General features: G+C 38.8%; 1 protein-coding gene across 1 annotated transcript; it reads right to left on the minus strand.

The window, feature by feature from the left end:
- Nucleotides 1-1,190: 1,190 nt before the first annotated feature.
- Nucleotides 1,191-10,152, minus strand: cyp27b1 (cytochrome P450, family 27, subfamily B, polypeptide 1). Its single transcript, XM_084732133.1, has 9 exons — nt 9,785-10,152; nt 7,950-8,140; nt 7,488-7,684; nt 5,877-6,077; nt 4,167-4,330; nt 3,905-4,071; nt 3,543-3,624; nt 3,112-3,309; nt 1,191-1,752 (listed from the first exon to the last, which is right to left on the minus strand). The coding sequence occupies exons 1-9, from the start codon at nt 10,004-10,006 to the stop codon at nt 1,639-1,641; spliced, it is 1,536 nt and encodes a 511-aa protein (XP_084588259.1). The 5' UTR covers nt 10,007-10,152; the 3' UTR covers nt 1,191-1,638.
- Between the last annotated feature and the right edge of the window lie 9,843 nt (nt 10,153-19,995).

Below are 19,995 nucleotides of genomic sequence, written 5' to 3' on the forward strand. Positions count from 1 at the left end.
CTTTTTACAGCAGCCATTTTGAAATGAAATAGTAGCTAAACACAGGTGTTACAAATGATACTAATTAAGGTTCCATTCCATTCAGGTGAAACAGAGCCAAGGTGCTGCTATTGTACATGTTGGCTCACAAGAAAGGCTCTGCTACACTAAATGGAATCAGACCTAATTAGTATCAATGGTAACACTATTAGAAACTCTATTAGAAACACTAAATGTGGTGCAATGACAGAGATGATTATTTTTTCTTTTGTAATGATGTAAACTAGATTCTCATTGGTTTAGCTTTATAAAACCAACAAATAGATTATTTCTTTAGATTAAAAGTTTGCATGTCATTAACACAGAAGACACAGGTGATATTATTGATGTTAACTTAATTTTCATTGGCTTGATCAAATAAAATCAACAAATGGATTTTTTTTATTAACAAGACATGTGTGCAATGTGAATGAAGTTATCATTAGTTTAGCCAAATAAACTCAACAAATAGATACATTTTAAAACATGACAAGTGTGCATCTCATAAACACAAAAGAAATAGGTGTTTTTGTGGTTTGACCAAATAAACTCAACAAATAGGCAAAAGTCCCACTTGAAACCTTTTAATGACATTTACAGTAACAGTTTTGAAATGTCTTAAATTAGAATAAATACAGAGCTCAGATACTGAAGCTTTTTTTTTTTTTTGTTTTTATAAAAAGGTGGTATATCACTCATACTGAAAAAAATTAAAGACATACACTTGCATTGTGCTGCACATTTACATTTCAAAGTCAACATAAACAGATTTACAGAGCCTATGTTTGGGATTTTTAAAGAGTGGCACTATGGATTCCTACACAGGAATCATTTTAACAGCTGCCTTTTTTTCACCATAAGCACCTCATAAAATACACTTGATCATCAAACATCATATCTACACAAAGCTCTCACAGAAGCTCCATAAGAGCTGAAGATATTAGAAACAGTGTGTCCATGTGCCAGTCTGAGACTCCCCTAATACTCGTGGATAATTTATGGCATACTGTGTATCTCAGACATAGAGAGACATGCAGTGTGCTGCTTAGTATACTGGAGTAACATATGCAGAAACACTCATGAAATGAAAAATTTGCACGGGTAGGATGTACAGGAAATTGCTGATGCTGCTGTCTTCAGTTGAGAGTGCAAAAGTTCACAGTTCATAACCAGACTCAGAAAAACCATGTCGCAAAAAAATGCAACATGGTCTGACTCACTTTAAGGATAAAACGAAAGTCTGAAGATTGTCTGTTGAAATATACTGAAGGAGATCACTGGCTTCCTCTTGGCTGCTGTGCAAACAAGCGCTTGATGGTGATTTTATTTTTTAAAAACTAATAAATGTGGAGTTACACCGCTCCCAGTGGAGAGCCTCAGTGATGAGCTGCTTATCCTTCATTCATTTGTCCTTCTTCACGTCAGCCTCTGTCCACACGCTAGATGACAGGTATACGGAGGGCCTTGGCCTTTGTCTGTGTCGAAGGTTGAAGGTCCGTTCTAACACGATCCACTGCGTGCAGCAGGCTCATGGCTTCCTGTGAAAACTCCGCCTGCTGGCACCGTCTACTGCGGAGAGACTCACGTTCTAGTTCACGTAACGGGGGAGAGGAGAGTGGGTCATCGTTCAATAAACTGGAGGTTAATGACATTTTCAGGGACCAGAAGCGTCCGAGTCATTGGCTTCACGGAAATCCCTTCTGGGTCCGGCTTCACGTCAAACTCCATGAGGATCTGATGAGACCAGAAGCAGAAAGAAAACAGATTTACTACAGGGAGGAAGAAAAATCAAGTAATCATCATGAGCTGACGTGTTGGTACTGACTCCGAATTTAAATCCCTGGAGTAATCAAATTAATTAATTAGGAACTGGATTTGCACAATGGCTTCAATCCCCAAAAATGCAGCGTGAGGATTTGTGACAAAATGTGTTTAATTGTAAACAATCTAAGTTTCTTGTTACATAATTGAAATAATCTGTTACTGCAGCCTTAAACAGAAATGTCTAACATTTGACCCTCTCCCCAAATTTATGTTATATTTGTTTTATGTTAAAATGTTTTAAAACTGACATTCAAAATATGATCAAACATTCAATTACTGCTGAATATACACAGTGAAGTGCATGATACAGGTATTGTTGCATCCCTGTCACATGTATATAAATCTGTTTTGGACCTTGCCAGTGTGTTGGACTTTTAATTCCTGTCTGCTCCTTAGTGGATTTGTTTGCCTGTTTGGATTTCCTTCTCTTGTTGTGACCCTTGTCTGCCTCACCATCCCGTAAGCCTTTGTACCTTATTGTGTTAATAAAATCACTGAACTGCATCGTCTCTGCCCCAGACGTCTGCATTTGGGTCCAATCTCCTGTGTTCCTGAACCCTGCTAGCACCAACTGTGACATAATATCCTTTTTCCTCATCTGTTTACCAGTCTTACAAGCGGATGAGCACTACTAGACTGCAAATATGTTGTTTTCTACTCGTGTACTTCTCCCTTTGTTCATTTAAACTCTTGACAAGATTTGGATTCTACTAATTTAAAAGCAAGTCAGCCACTTCACGAGTCTTCCTGGTCGAATAAGAAACTATCTACATGAAAGTATTAAAGTGCAGATGAAGAATACAAAGTAATGTATTTTTTTGTGTTTTTTTTATAGTTAAATAGGTGCATATTATGACCAGGAATGAGATCAAAAAGGGATAAAAAGGCTTTTTCATTTAATCTTGCCATTAAAAGAATGAGTCATCATAATTAGTGGTTTTATTAACACCCTGTTTCTTTTGGTAATGTCCCATAGATAGAAGTGATGGGTTAATGAGGGGGCGGAGGACAGTAGTTGATGGTAAGAGATGAAGATAAGAGTGTGAGTTTGAAGATGTTTTTGAAATAAAGTAGAGGTGAAGGTAACATGCAACATACTGGGATCAGACAGAGAGGAAACTAAAATAAATCTATACAGATTACAAGTGTTGGATTTCTAATTAAAATAAGAGATGTTGTAATGTTGTAATAACTGGAATGTATTTGTAGTTTGTTCAACTTTGCCCAATAAACATAAAGTTGAAAAAGAAAAGAGTCTAGCTAACTCACCCTTGAAAGAGCGAGGTAGAGCTCCAGCTCAGCAATACGGCGACCGATGCAGCTGCGTTTTCCCACCCCAAAGGGCACAGAGGCATAAGGGTGATGAGTCTGGTCTTTGTTCAGCCATCGGTGGGGCTGGAATTCATCTGGATTTGGAAAAATGGCCGGATCCCGTGACGTTGCAAAGTGGCACAGGGTGATCAGAGTCTGGATGGAGAGATTTTGCGGTTAGATTTATGTTGCATCGCAAAGGTAAACCCTTAACACAACATTTAGGACTAGAATCAAGTTTATTGCCAGGTAGGTTTACACACGAGGAATTTGCCTTGGTGATTCCGGTGCATAACAAGCAACATAGTAAGTGGCAAAATCTAAAATAAAGGACCAAGTCTGCATCATTCATATTAAGCCCAATAAGAATGACTTCAAAGTGCACTCACATTTTTAGGAATGAGGTATCCTCCGACCTGGATGTCCCTCTCTGTAATAACTCGTGCATTGGCAGGAATAACAGGGTACAACCTGGAACACAAAAGTTCAATAGTATAACCAAACTTAGAGATTGAAAACTAGACATCTTAAAGGACCAGTGTGTAGGATTTAGTGGCATCTAGCAGTGAGCTATGAAGGGCTCATTTTAAGGTAACAAAAAACAATTATTCTTATTGCCAGGTGATTATACAGTGATGAAAACAGACTTTTTAACATTATATTCCATTTCTGCCACATTTTGCCAACAGATCCCACTAAATCTTACATACTGGACCTTTACTGATTTAACTCGAAACCTTTTGAGTTCTACCTGAGCACTTCTTTAACTGTGGCCTTCAGGAGTGGCATGCGGGCCACATCTGCTGCCTCCGGTATCCGTCGACCCCCAAGCACACTCAGCACCTCCTCCCGGAGCGAGGCCTGCACCTCAGGGTGACGGGACAGCTCGTACAATGACCAGGACATAGTGCTGGAGATCTGAGAAGACAAGAGGTACACGAGAGGTTAATAAATCAGCATGACTGACGGCAGGATCCAACGAAGGAGAAGGGCAGAAGAGTGATGGTCATTACTGTGTCGACTCCTGCGAGGAGCAGCTCCGTGACGTTGCTGTAGACGGTCTTCATGGGCAGCCCGGTCTGCGACAGGAAGTAGGTCAGATAGCGGCCCTCCACCTTTTCTCCACGGGCGACCTTCTCTGCTTCGGCCGTCATACGCTGGTCAATGTGACCTTTCGCTGCAGGAATAGAGATTAGAAGCCATTATGACAGGGTGGGTACAGTATGTGAGACACGGCAATAAGTCCTGTCCTTTCTTCATTTAGAAAGTTGAGATCAAGATATCGTTCTTAATAAGCACTGAAAAGCATGATTAATTGTTCAGTAATTATATTATAAACCAGACTCTCTCATTAACTTGAGATCTCTGTTTTCTTAAATGATTTTTGACATCGGATTTTTGAAGTGAGTTACTTATCCATAGCAAGGTACTGCAGTGGACAGTGTTAGCAGCAAAACATTTTTTAGTCACTTAAAAAAGATCCCATCTAAAAAAGTGAATATCAGTTTAAGTCTACACTATATTTAGGATATTTTCACCACTTTACTTCGTCGTCAGACAGCCTTTTCTGGCAAGAAACTGCCAGTTTATAAGCCAAATATTGTTCTCTCCAAGGCCACCATTTTAACTTACAGTGAGTTGTAGGTCTACCACTGCCTTGATCAATTAGTTTGTTTGTGTTAATATGTGCCTTTGGAACAAATTTTTTCAAACAATGAAGTCACTAACTTGAACAGATTGAGGCAGCAGTACACCAGCAACTCACATGTTCTGTGAGGTAAAATCACTGTTTTTGCCAAAGGAGTCTGGTTGCTTTGGAGAAAGTGATAAAATTGTGTTACATAAAAGCATTTTCTCCACAGAAAAGCCTATCTGATGGCAAGTGGAGAAAATATTCTAAATATAGTGTGCACTTAAGCTGATATTGTTTTTTTTTAGGTGGCTAAAATACATTTTGCTGCTGACCCTGCCCACAGCAGTACATTTCTTAGCTTCTCCAAACATGTTGACCACCACTGTAGGTAATACACTGACACACAGGCTATGGATAAACACCTCATACAACCCCACTTCAAGAAATCTGAACTATCCCTTTAGTTTAGGAAAAAACAACAGTTTGGTCATCGTGACTTCACATTTGAGATGATGTTGCATAGCGTGATGGTTAAAGACTTTAATCTCCTGCTTGCTGATCCTGTATGCGCCAGTGTGATTATTTTAAACATGTCTGATTTTGATGTCTCAGATCTGGATAAGTCTTAATGTACCATGAGAGAGAGAGAGAGGGAGAGAGAGAGGGAGAGAGAGAGAGAGAGAGAAACCAGCAACAGCCAATGAGAATTGAGAAGGGACTGACGGAAAGTAATTACATAAAGTGTGGAAAGACATACAGAATGTTCCACCTCCATGTTGGTTTTGGTTCCATGTCGTAGTGAAGAGCCAGCTTGTGTAGCACATCTCTAGCCTGTAAGCTTCTTTATAATATCATCTACAGTCTGCTGAATGGCCATGATTACATGTCTTTTTAAAAATGTTTGTGCATTATTCTTATAAACTTATGCATATTTCATTATATCTTCCCATTTTCTCACTTTCAAAAGCATTGTTGTAAAATACAGTGTCATACATGCAATTATCACTGTCAGAGTTAATATTTCCAAGTGGGCACACATTTTGCTACCATTTCTGATGCCAAACTCAAATGTTGAGAGCAAATGACCTACCAAAGTCAAACATGTAGTCCCAGCACTGACAGAAGATGTTCCAGGGTTTAGGAAACAGCTGGTGCAACCAGCTTGGCATGGCCATGGTGAGAAGCGTCATTACAAACATGGTGTTGATGGACTGGATGAAATGCTCTGTCTCCTCGGGAACAACCTCATCCAGACAACCAATTCTCGATTCAAACAACACTGAGGAAATACCTGTCAAAGAGAAGAAAGAAAAAGAGGTAAATGAAGAGGTGACAAAGATATGACACAGGGGCTGACAGACATATATAAATATATATATATATGAACTTTTCTTCCTCAAACCAGTGTCTCTATGTGTTTGTGTATCACAGTAATTCATATTTGTGTCTCTTAGATTATGTGTAGAATTAAATAAAGCAAAAAAAATAAAAAATATGGCTATACATAACCGTCCACAGACTTTGCCCAGCTTCCACTCAACAATAAAATCATTTTGGCGACAGTGGAGTTAATGTTTGAGAGCTCGAGAGCATGTGACGACACAGTCACTGGACTGAAACTGTGTTTAGTCTGGGAAAATCTGAGTGGAAAATGAATGAATGTAGCTCTCTCTTTTAGCAAGAATAACTGTTGAGGAGCCTTGAGGCAGGAAACATATTCCAATTTTTCATCTCATGATGTGTGTGTCCTAAATTCATTTGCTTTTAAGCCTGATCTGTAAAGTGAGTTTGGGTGTCTTCAATAAGCAATGGTTAATATAAGCTGATATTAGGCCTAAATTAAGAAAAACCTCAAATCTCAGTTGGAAAAACACATAGAAAAGAGTACAATTACTTAACTAAGTATACTTTTGAAGTACGTATACTCCAATACATTTTAAATATCATACTTTATATATTATTAACTTGTTAACTAATTTTACATACAAACATATCAGTTTATAGAATATGATGCAGTGTTAGCTCAGTGTTATAGGTCAAAGTACTCAAAACTATGTAAAGCAGGTTAAATAATCAAATTACAACATTAGACGCTGCAGGCTGCAGGACACTGACGCTACATGAGCACAAGATGAGCTTATGTTTAGACTATGACAAGAGACAATGAGTCCTACACTGTAAACTGATCAGCTGATTATAACCGTCAGATGTCTGTCTATGGAAAGCTAAGCTCATTATCCTGTTAAACAAGCCTGTGGCTCCGAAAATCCACACTCTGGAATTGGAGATCAGTGACTGTTTCCCTTACTGCCTGCCAGACTCCATTAACATATTACTAAATTTAAACGTTATAAATATCTGCTTTGATGATTTATTACGTCTCATAAGCAGACTAAGTCATCTGGCGAACATACTGCATTTATTTTAACTCTAATAAACGTGAAACATGTAAATTTTACATACTGGACCTTTAAGTAAAGGATCTGATGACTTTTTCCACCATTGCAGAGGTGATTTAAAGGTTAGCTGAAATTATTTGGGCATGTCAGGCTTTGACAGGCACGTATGTTTGAAATGTCAGTGTTATCACGTAATATTACTTCCTGCATGTGGCTGGTCCTCATTACCAGTGTTTACATGGCGTGATACACCCTGGAGTGATGTGTGATATTTCCACTCCTCAGTCTGCGTGAAACCTTACCCTCGAGGCCAAAGCGATAGAACTCGCTGGCGATGTCTGTGACGAGGCCTTGGGATTGGGACTGCCTGCGAAGGCGAAGTTTGGCTATGAGGTCACCAACCACGCTGTTGAGGGTTTCATCATAAGCTTCGACCGCCTTCGGCCGTAGCATGTGCTTCCCCAGGAGACTCCTCACCGACTGCCACTCCTCACCCTCTCTAAGAAAACACACAAAAGAAAAGTGAACCTGTTTAGTAGAGCATCTGTGCGTAGAATTCAGCTTTTCAGGGTTTCTATTTAACTCCTGCATTAAAAATGAATGAATTACTGTTATGAATTCATATCAGTATAAAGCAAATCTAACTAATAAGAGTGAATTATGAATCATTCAAGTCCATATTTAGTTTGATGTTGTTTTTTGAGCCTTCTAATGTAAACGAACAGGACAAAAGAAGAGGAAAAGTCTGAATGAGCTGTACTCACGACGTCAGCAGTCCATAGTGATGTCCTCTGAGCTTCCTGTAGTCCTTCCAGGAAGAGAGGTCAGAGCGCATCGGGTGCTGGCCCTCCTGCCTCAGCACCTGCTCGATGAGCGCTGGATCAGCCACATGAACCGTCAGGATGGGACCGAAGCTTGCCTTCCACATGGGCCCGTACCGCTGCGCTCCTTCCAGCTGGGACATGATGAGAGAGAAGGCTGACCTTGTGAAAACCCTGCAGGCTGTCAGATGATTGGCATCACCTTTGGATGCACTCTGCTTTAGTTTGGAGAAATGAAAAAGCCTGCAGGCTTTTCTAAACCACTAATGATTGGATAATTTTTTATTAAAGAGACATAACTTGATAGGCGCAGTTTGAGCAGCCAAATCTTCTCTACTTAGCCAACATGTTGGTAACTGCCGGCTTAATTAATTTACAAAGTGTTTAACAGACGTGTGCACAGTTGATGAGGAGTAATAGAAATTCTTGACATGTTAAAATAATATGAACAGATAGACAGACAGAGGATCTCCATCCCATTTAGGGATGAAACAATTACAGTTTTCATGATAAACAAGAACAAAATTCCCAACTTTTGTGCTTGATTACTGAAAAACTCAACCAAGGTTAGCAACACTGCCTCAGATGAAGGTACAGCAGCAGTGTGGGTTTATTTTGCATCAGTGAAAACAGTGACAAAGGACATTTCAAACTGTTGAGAGGCAGTTGTGTGCATCAGTACTTCTTGAACATTTTCAGCACATTTAACAAAACCATGACGACACTGATAACCTGTGATCATTTTGGTCACAACAATCATGATATGAGTATGATATGAAAGTCACCCTCCACTTAACAAAGTGTTTTGATTATTGTTACTTCAGTTGGATTTTTGATATTCACTGTGAAGAATGATTTTATGTGCAGTTTGACACTAAAAGGATCCTTTGACGTCCATCTGCTGAAGGGGGAAGAGTTTCTCTGTGCTCACCTTAAATCTAAGTTCACATGATTTTGTCGCATCAAAACTAGTTTGGAAGCCAAACCGCCAGCATACACTGATAATTTATTTATGAGTCATCGTGTGTCCAGTGAATGAACATTATTTACATATTCATAGATTCTGACTTTTTCAGTGGGGCAGAGGGAGAAGCCTGGATGTATTTTTGATAATTTTTACTCAGGAAACTGAACTCCTTTGAGGAATTAATGTTAGAAATGTCTGGAAACATGTCTGGGGGAGTTTTAAGTACATCCCCTCTCTTTTCACCCCCCTTTCCTGTCTACTCTTCAGCTGCACTATCAAATAAAGGCAAGAAAAGTTCAAAAACATAACTTAAAAAAAAAAAAAAAATCGTTATCACTGTCCACTTTGACACAGCCTGACACACTCATTATATTAAAATAGAGTTGCAATAGAAGCGCAACCTATAATCGATTAGTCAATCAAAAGAAAATTAGTTGCCAACTGTTTTAACAGAGTAATGGTTCCAGTCATTTTTCAGGCCAAACATTTCCAAAACTTTCCTAATTCCACCTTCTTCAATGTGAGTATTTGCTGCTTTTCTTGGTAATCTATAATAGTAAATGAAGAGTGGGTTTGGACTGCTGGTTGGTCAAAGGTGCGATGTGAAAACGTTACTTTGGGCTCTGGGAAATCTTGATGAGTATTTTTATATAAACAATTAAACGTGGAAATAATCGTCAGATTGATCCATAATGAAACTAATCGTTAGTTGCAGCCCTACTTGTAAATATTAATGTGTTGTTTTTTTTTGTTTTTTTACAGTGTCTTTGCTCCTCTTTAACTTAATCTCTGCGACTGAACTTGATTTTACCTGTAACTCGTGCAGCCGTGAAAGTCCCCGTTTGGCGAACAAGTCCCAGGCGAAGCTGGCGACCGACGGTCCGGGCATGTCGTCCAGAGTCCTCACCGCCTTGTCCGGGCCGGCTGAGGCGGACACTCCCTCAGCCCACCTCTCCATCCACTTGACCAGGGGGAAGGCGCTCCGGCCGGACACTCTGAGAGCTTGCTGCAGCATCCTTCTCACAAAGATCATGAAGCGGGGGCCGGGCGCGGCTCTCCTGGAGGTCGGTGCTCATTTCCATTTCCCCCCACTGGTGGCTGTATTTATAACGCGCTATAACCTGCTCCTCGAACCCGCGAACCCGAGATAAAGCTGTAAATTTTATTACCCTGGGCCAATCATGGGTGCAAATGCGGCGCAGGCACCGCCCCCCCTCCCGCCTGGATGGGACTATGTAGGCGAAAGGAAGGTGTGTCCAATCAGAGGGCAGAGCTCTGACCATCCCAGACACAGCACACGTGGAGGTCCTGGATAAATAATACATGACTTCTGTGGTACTGCTCAGGCTTATCCCCCCCCCCTCCCGCCTTCTCTTCACCTCTCCTCACCCCCCCCCCACCCTCCCTGTGCAGCTCTGTGCTCTCTGATAGTGCAGCAGATTGTTCACAGTCATCATGCACTTGTGGAAGTGGTGTCTTGTGTGCTAAAAAGATCTCTGATCTGTATATGTAGGCCAGCCACGAGACCAAACAGCTGAATCAATAAAGGATAAAAAGGGCCACAATTAGGCCTGTAATTTAGCCATTCTCACTGAGCATCAGGGACAGGCCTATTTTAACTAGGAACAGGTTTATAGGGAGATTATGTTAACAAAGACATATTTATGCTAAATGTGTCTTTTTCACACTTGGTGATGCTTTGTTTACCCAGATAATATGACCAGTTCTTTTAGCTGACTCGGTAGGTTTCCTACTGAGGGAGAAAATCCTGACCTGATTTCATTTGAACTGGAATTTGTCCAAAGCAGCATGTGTGTGGACTGTGAAGTAACCACCCTGGGGCTGCACTCAGAATCTGCTTTGACATTTACTCCTGTAGATTTCATATGCTCTAACCAGAAATCTGAGATCACCCAGTTTCAGAGAAACAGAGAACTGACAGGAAAAATCATCAATAAAATAAAGAGAACTGTGAGATACATCTCTGCACTGAATTCACACTTGGCTGACTTGTACTTTTTTAGCCATTACGGTGAATTTCAACATATAACTCAAGACCCTGATGCAAAATATGACCCGCTGACCATTTTCTAATTCACAGTGATAAACTGGCTCACACTGGGAGATTTTTTATATGTCTTTACCAGTTAGTAAATGTTCAGTAATGACTCTGTTGTTGCTTGGGAAGTTGATATAACAGCTTACAAACACTAAAAGATGTGCTATCCATTTTGTCCCTGGTAGGAGCAGTTTATATTGATGGTTTATGTTTATGAATCATTCCAGCGTTTTAGTGGTTACATGATGAAGGAGGCTGCAGCATGTTAATGTTGCCTGAAGATACTAAAGTATTTACAACTAAAATGCAGTTGCAGCGATTAGATACAGTAACATTTCCTCTTTAACTGTCAGCCTTTGCACCAAGTTGATTTTGTTGATAAATTAATAAGCCATTTAATTAGAAAATAACACATTTCAAAGAAAGATAAGTTATGGCCCTTTAATGTTTCTTAATATTTGTTTATTAACTGGCTGCTGTCTTCCTATACTTCTGCAAGGTTTACAGAGTAGCTTGCAAATTGCAAGAACCTCATCTCACCCTCCCCTTCCCGAGCGTGTAGGTAGACCTGTGGTGGCTGCGAAACTTGTGAAAAATGCAAAAGACTGTATCTAGCCAGTGTTTGGTTTGTCCATTCTGGGCAACTGTAGAAACATGATGGAACAACATGGTTGACTCCAGGACCTGCACATATGCATATTATATATAGACACTGCATTGACCCCTTTGGCCTGTTGCTGCAATATGTCAACATCAAGACTGGCCTGTGAATAAATACATGCAAACAGGTGAGCAGTGTTTTTTTCTGCATAAAAAGTACTATAATGTTTGTTGTATTTCAAGGGTTTATGGTCTACATGGAGCAGGAATTTATTTTTCTAATTTACTCCATGTAGATCATGAACCCTTGGATATGAAAACCACTCAATGAAATGGGTTGAGAAATAAACGTCACAATGCTTTTTATCCAGATTAACTACAGCTACCACATTTATTTGTGGTTGTTTGCTGTGGCAGTTTCTTTGATGCATGCTCCAATGAGTATGTCGGGTCCTTTTATACAAAAGACGCCAACTTGCACCAAAATCTTTCTATAGTAGCCCAGAACAGACAGAGAGAATGAGACAAGGTGTTTGCAATTGGCAAGCTCACTGCTAGATGCCAGTAAATCTTATATTTCCAACATTTTATTCTGGCATTCAGACAATTAAGTACCTCATACCATATTTAAAAAAAAAAAAAAAACTATTAGATTAAAACAACAGAAATATTTCAAGGTAAAAGACGGGACTTAAGTCATGTCAGATTTATTTATATAGCCCAATATAACAAATCACAAATTTGCCTTAATTGGTTTTACAATCTGTACAGCCTACAAATGTGTTTATCCTTAGGTCCTCAAATTGGATGGGAACCCTCCCACACACATCCCAAAATTATTATTATTATTATTATTATTATTATATTACTGATTTTGAGTACTGTATCATGATGCACAATATCAACATAATCTAAAACATGTATAAACATTAAAAGAAAAATCGTGTTTGGACCCATAAAGAATGCACAGACCATGTTTTTCCATGTGCAGCTCAGAATCAATTATAACACCAATGTATTTTACAGAATTTTCTTGTAATTATAAAGACCGCTCACAGCTTGTAATTAAAGGTATATTTTAGGTTCTTTTGGCTCTGTGTAGTGCCAGGAAACATATAGTATGACTCAAATATTCCTGTTGGTTTTATGGCGTAGCTTTTTGTGATGTTTAAGTGTAATGCCTTTGAAATGTATGATTAATAATCATCCTTTAAGCTACCTATCCCCCCCAATACCAGGCCTTAACCATTTTAATCATGAGTTATGGCCACAGTAACTTATGATAAATACCAATTATACCGCACCCATGGGTGGATTACTGATAATAAGATGCAGGTGAATGTAGGTCTTAGTTAATATGTTGTTGGCATTAATCGTGTGTATGTGTGCTGTAAATCCTGTTGAAGTGCAGGTGAATTTAGTTAATCTGGGTGGCCTTTTACGTGTCTGTGCCCAGGGGTCCATTGTCTCACATCTGCCTATGCCAATACCACAGCCAAATGTCACAATCTTATAGGTGCATATATAAATATACATTTGCACCTGAAAATGAGCCCAGCAGCCTACAAAAGGTCATTCAAAAAAAAAACAAAAAACATACTGATGTTTTTTTTCTGTCTACTTAAAATGATGTGCAGTGGAGCAGTCTATTATTTATGCAGGAGTGTCCAGTAGATTTACTAAAGAGCTGCTGCCCTGTGATGTTTTGACTGAGTCATGAACAGGACATGTGCTTTTTGATGAGTCAAATACAGATGAAAAGAAATGTATTCCACAGAAGTTCTTCCCACTGCAACATCTTGTGTCTGGTTAGCCTCCTGCTGGGTTAAGGGGTCACTTCTGGCAGGTTAAAGGTACACATACGTATATGGAGTTGATTTCTTCTGTATTTGTGCACATTTGCTGAAAGCTGACAGGACTGTACTAGACAAAACAGAGCAGTATCACCATAAGTCACTGGGGCCAGTGTAGCAGTATAGACTGATGAGAATTATTTACAAGTTTGAAGAGTGAAACATACTATATGATTCCCAGCATCCTTTTTATAGGAATATCCTCAAAAAGGATGGGGTTTTGAAGGAAAATGGAGAGCGACCGGAAGTTATGTGTAAGTAAACTGCTCCTCATTGATATAGACACAAGGTTGACTTTAAAAAATTACATTAGTTATAAATAAATAACTTAGACCTACTCATCTGTAGAGTAGGTTAGTTTTTTTTCCCCCTTTAGTTGCAAATATCTTTAGTTGCAGTGGTTCAGTGATTACTTGAGTATGAGACCAAGAAAAGGAGAAAACCTTTAAATACTTAAGCAGACATCTTACAGGGACAGTTCACCCCAAAATCAAAATACATATTTTCTTCCGCCTTATAGTGAAAAAAAAATCTACGCATCTAGATTTTTTTGGTGTGAGTTTTGGAGATATCGACCGTAGGCATGTCTGCCTTCTCTCGAATATAATGGGACTAAATGGCACTCGGCTTGTGGTGCTAAAAGCACCAAAAAAATAAATTTTTTTAATACAATTAATTTTGATACAAAAATTCATAACTGCTGTCTCTTTCCACATATCATGACCCAGTTACTCAAGATAATCCACAGACCTTGTTGTTGAGCAGTTTCATGTAGGAACTATTTTCTCTCTGCTGTAGAATCTGCCTATAATCTCATGATCTTATAAATCTAGCTGCCCCGTAAGGTAAAGATCTACTGGAACTACTTTCTTGCTCCAAGAAAGAAAGTAATTCCTACATTAAACTGCTTGCAACTAGATCATTTTAAGATTTAGATCAAGTCAAGATTATCTTGACTAAACGGGGTCGTGATTTTTGGGGCGAACTTTCCCTCTAGGACATCCTCAGGAGAAGACTTGAGGAAATAAACAAATTTATTTTAAGGAAACCTTGACTCTTACTGTAAAAAAAATCTTAATGTGTTTGATGCATCCTTTTTTTCTGGGCTGATCATGTATTGGCATGCTTCAGTAGTGAGTGTGATTTATATGGCTGGAGGCTGGACGAGGATTCAGTCTCCTGAGTACGACCTGCTACTGCTTGTGTAGACTGGATGTGAAGAAATTGAAATGTCATTAAATTAATTCAGTCTAATAAACAGAAATGATGTTTCTGGGCTGGTTTTGTAGAGACACACACACAGACCTCTTAATGTAGAGTAACATTCACAATGGTCATGATGTATCTGCATGATATATCATATGAAGACATTAATCTAATACACAGGTCAGTTCTACTCACAAGCAGGTGCAAGAAAACTGAGTATATGAGAAAAGTATGAATAACGTAAATAGCAGTAGCGTTAAGACTGTGACATAAGAAAGTGAAGTTACATAATTGTAACCACTGACTCTGAAACTGATGAAGATGAATCGATGAAAACACTTGACAGCAGCTCCAGCTGTATTGAACAAAGCCTCAAGATTGCAGAGGGGTCATATCGGAAAGACCATTTTTTAGCACTGTAGCAATCACTACATATCTGACCTCACTATTTACAGTGCCTGACCCGACCACGTGAATCAGACTTCTGTTTCAGACAACACAAAACAAACCATAACCAACTAAAGTTATGAGGATGAAAAGTGCAACCTGGAACAAAGATCAGACCAAGTGTTTTGTTTGCACATGAGACAAGAACACGAGACTTCCTGAGTGGAGGACGGAGAGCTATCTTCAAGGGTGAAAGATAAAGACAAACACAATGACCTCTGAAATGTACATGAACACAAACAACTTTCAGACAAGGTCAGCAGTGTCTTGATGAGTCTTGGTCTTTCACAACACACCACAAACAAATCAACCAAAGATCTGCTTTGTGAAATTTTGTGACATCTTTGTGGTTAGGACTCTACATGTCTCTGCAATGAAAATCCAGAGCATTTTAACACTTCCCTCATTTTCTTCTTGGTTTTCTATAAAAAAAAAAAGATGCACATATCTTCACATTTTTGTTCTAGCATGGTGGCTTGGATGCTCATCTTCAGTTTTATTGTTCAGCAGGCTGATAATTTAAGACCACACAAGGAGCTGGAACAAATTAAACTCAACAAAACCAGACATTTGTAATTAATCTTGCCTTGCCTGAGAAATAGGGGGGGGATTAATATTGATTATGAAAAACATAATAAGAAATCCTGTGAAAGAATGGCTTCTTTGTGCCGTTGTGCAGTGCGACCTGATGTGGCTCAGTTGTAGATCATGCTTCAGTATAGAGCGCAGCAGGGATAGCCTGAGAGGTACCTGGTATTTCCCCTTACTGTATTGGCTCGGCGCCCAGAGGGGAGGCTGCTATACTCCCAGACTAGTGTGTTAAAGTTCATGGCTACAGTCTGCCTGTCTGGTATCACAGGAGTGTGTATGTGCCCAGAGGTGCAAATGAATGAGGGAGTATGTGTCTGGTGGTTGTGTTAACTGGTCTCCCTCATTCAGGAGGCTGGTGAGGATGGTGTGTTCATTCCCCCTCCCCTGTGTATTTTACTGTAGGCCTTGATGGTGTTTGAATGGCCTTTTGTCAGATGAGCACAATGCCACAAACTGTTATGATATAAAATGTTGGTTATAAGGGATTATAAATGGGGTGTTATTTTATTTAACAATAGCATACTAAATGGGTATTTCTGCATTTTTCTGTGAACTATTAATTAGGCTTATCACTTGAAGTGGCAGAAGCTGAACAAAATATAAGGTTAGCAGTATTTTAATTGTTTATCCGTTACTTTTAGCTTGCCGGCTATTTAAACTGTTATCACTGTATCACTTTTAGCTAACATGTTATCCATTGCTTTTTGCTAACTAATGTTGTTTCAGTTGTTTATCCATTACTTGTAGCTCACAGTGGTTGTAGTTTATCAGTTACTCTCTCTCTACTATTTCAACTTTTTATCTATGACTTTAAACTAGAATGTTTGTTTATTACTTTTAGTTAATATTTAATCAAAGTATTTCACTGTTTATCCATCACTCCACTACTATTTCAACGTTGCTAGCTCACAACATTTTCATGCACTCTTATTTGCCATACATGGTGTATGTAAAGTGTTTGTTGTTGTTGAGCTGGTTCAGAGCTCTCTAAAATTCATATTTATACACGAATGCTGTTCCCATTTGTCTAATTATCTTTTAAGGATGCTGTTCACTGCATTTGAAAAATGTTCACTGTTCAGGATATAATATTCAGGAAGTGATAATGACTCTTTCGACGTAATTAGACACAAGATGTTATCTGTACGACAATAAACTGAAGTTACGAACATCATTTGCCAAATGCCCAACAGCTGCTCGTAAGCACACAGGATATGAGGATGTGGTAATGAAGAATAAAAATAGAGCAATAAAATGACTGAATAATGATTTTTATTGCCATACATGCGGTAATTTATAAAGATTGTGCAGTTTTTTAAAGACACTTTCATGTCATGAATATAAAATAGGTGTTTAAGGTGTGGTAAAGGGCATCTGTTAGATTAAGAGCGCACATGGACACCAGATGTGCTCTGCCATACGATAAAGATTTTTTCATTCTGGCTTTATTTAATGTACTGTATGTCCACCATTGTTATATATGATGGAAAATAAACTGTCAATTTATTCCTGAAAAATATGTAACAGGCATAGACCTACTGTATATAATGTCTGATTATACAGAAAATTAAACTGATGATTTTTTTACTAAAATTTATAATTAACTCTCTGACTTGAAGAGACAGTGTAGAAAAATAATCATGATAAAAGTATGAATCAGGCTATGAATCAGGTCCTCCACATAATGTAATAATTTAGAAATATTATACAATCACACTGTCTTGTTTATATTTTGCACATGTACCTCTCCTGGTATAGAATAGAATAGTTGAAGTATTCATTAGGAAACATTAAGATTAAATCTTTTTTGTTGTACTTTGTATGTTTGACAATATTATGTCAAACTCACAAACAGGTACAGTAAGAGTTAATGTAACTTGAATTAATCAATGGATGTTGTAACTGTTTTTGTAAACTCATTTTGTTCCATTGAGACATAACTGTTTCCCCTCTCGTAGCCTAATAATTACACATACAAACCAACAAATGATAAAAGGAGGCTAAATGTAGAATAGGAGCGAGAACTGAACTAGATAAATAAAATAAAAAGATTAGATCAAATATTTACTCGAAACGATATTCCTAGTGGTAAAAAAAAACCCCCACACAAATAAAAAAAAAAACCTACTGAGCATTTAGTCGTCAGATTGCCGAGGGAATGGGCAAATTAAAATAGCAGTTAGTTTTACAAGCAGGTAAAACATAATGACGCCCTGATGGTAACAGAGAAAATTCACTTGCAAGAACATGTCCAGGAGAAATACGTATTGCTTTCTGGGGGATTTGATGGTTGCAGAAAGGATTTAGGACTCTTGATGTCACTCCAGTGATTGTAGAGCAGATTTTGACAAAGCTGTTCAGGCTGTTTCTGTCTTTTACTTTCTACTGTGACACCGGCCAATAACAGAAAAACTCAGGAGACTCTCAATAAAAGATTGGTAGAAACGATAGTGGATGATGGCACTGACAGAAGAGGAATTCAGTTTGTGGAAAATTGTTCATTCTAGCTGAAATTTTTCATCATACCCCAAAATATTAGAAAATAGACGGAGGAAATGATTTTACTATTTGTATGGTAAATTGTGAATTGTAAAAATTTGTATGGAAATTTCAAAACTGTAACTTTTTTTCTCAGGGCGGCCCTAGAATAAAATCCATGGCATCATTAACATAAACATTTTGGCCTGAGAGTGGTAGAGGTAAACCAAAGTTATAGTGAATAGAAATAGTTCAACAATTTGAGGAATACAATTTTTCACTTTCTTGCTGAAAACTGAGATGAGAAGTTTCCACTCTTGACATGGAGTGAAAATGGTGTTGATCTTCTCATCTCTCCCCAACAAAGAGAATAACAATATTTCCCATTTTCAATCTTGGGGTGAATTGTTCCTTAAAGATGAATTCATTGAGGACATTTAATATCCAAAGCAGATGTAATTGAAATACGGAGATTAGATCTGCAGAAATCTTATCCTGGACTGAACGGGTGGACAAACTGAATGGCATCAATCTACCGTGCTGTTAGCATGGCAAACACAAAATCAAAGAAACCTTCTGTAGCCAGCATGCAGCAGTCTAGACATAACTGGTGACCACTTGGCACCGTGTCATATTTTGGTCATCTGATGCAAGCTGACTGAAATAATGAAGCTGCCATGATGTTATGAGCAGCAGGTGTAAACCGTTACAGGGCCATGAGAAAGCTGCAGCTGCTCTCCACTTCACAATAATTACTGGTGTCCTCCCCAGCAAAGCTTTCCTTAAAAAGTTTAGACTTTAATAATATTTATCACCTACACGTGGTGGTGGGACAATTAAATGCATTAAAGAGTGCTGTCTTGTACACATGAATAGTTTAAATCACTTTCTGAGAGAACTGGGCTAGTCATCTGGTTATAAGAATGATGTTTTCAGAATGAGAAGTTTTAGTTTTGGTTTACAGATTTCCACAGAACTTTTTGGATCAAATGCAAACTGGTCCTTGTGTTCAGACTTTGGCAGTTTGAATAATAGCTGAGTGTCTATAACATCTGTGCCTTTGGACTTTTAGAGTTAAACTGTGATCTTACAAAACAGTAATATTATTAGATATGGGTAATGAAATGAACTACAACATATTACTATTTCAAGGCCTGACGTCCATCCATTCATCCATCTTCAACAGCTTATCCAAAATCGGGTCACGGGGACCCCAGACATCACTTTCTCGAGCTATGTCAGCCAGCTCCGACTAGGGGATCCTGAGGCGTTCACAGGCCAGAGCAGAAATATAAGCCCTCCACCTAGTCCTCGTTCTGCTCAGTGGCCTCTTCATGGCTGGACATGCCTGGAGCACCTGGGGAGGTGACCAGGTGGCATTCTTGCAAGATGCCTGAACCACCTCAACTGGCTCCTTTCTACACAAAGGAGCAGCGGCTCTACTCCGAGTTCCTCATGGATGACTGAGCTTCTCACCCTGTCCAAGGCCTGACATGACATTCATCATTTGCTTTCTTAAAGTCTCCCTCCACTCCAAGTTTTGCTTATTGTACCTTCACACACTGGATGTTTGAGCTTCATTGTGCAGAATTATGTTGGTGCAGAGTTTGACCATGAAAGGTTCTTTTCACGTTCATTTGCTGAGGTGGGAAAGTTTTTCTGCACTCACTTTAAAATTTAAACTAGAGTTTAAGACATGCATGTGCGAGCAGATTTGGTGACATGTTCAGAAGCTAACTGTGCATCTTTCTCAAAAACAACAGTAACATACAAACAAAATTCAATTAA

The sequence above is a fragment of the Lutjanus erythropterus genome, chromosome 2 (assembly GCF_056507025.1).
Source record: "Lutjanus erythropterus isolate fLutEry1 chromosome 2, fLutEry1.hap2, whole genome shotgun sequence".
NCBI classification, from domain to species: Eukaryota; Metazoa; Chordata; class Actinopteri; order Lutjaniformes; family Lutjanidae; genus Lutjanus; species Lutjanus erythropterus.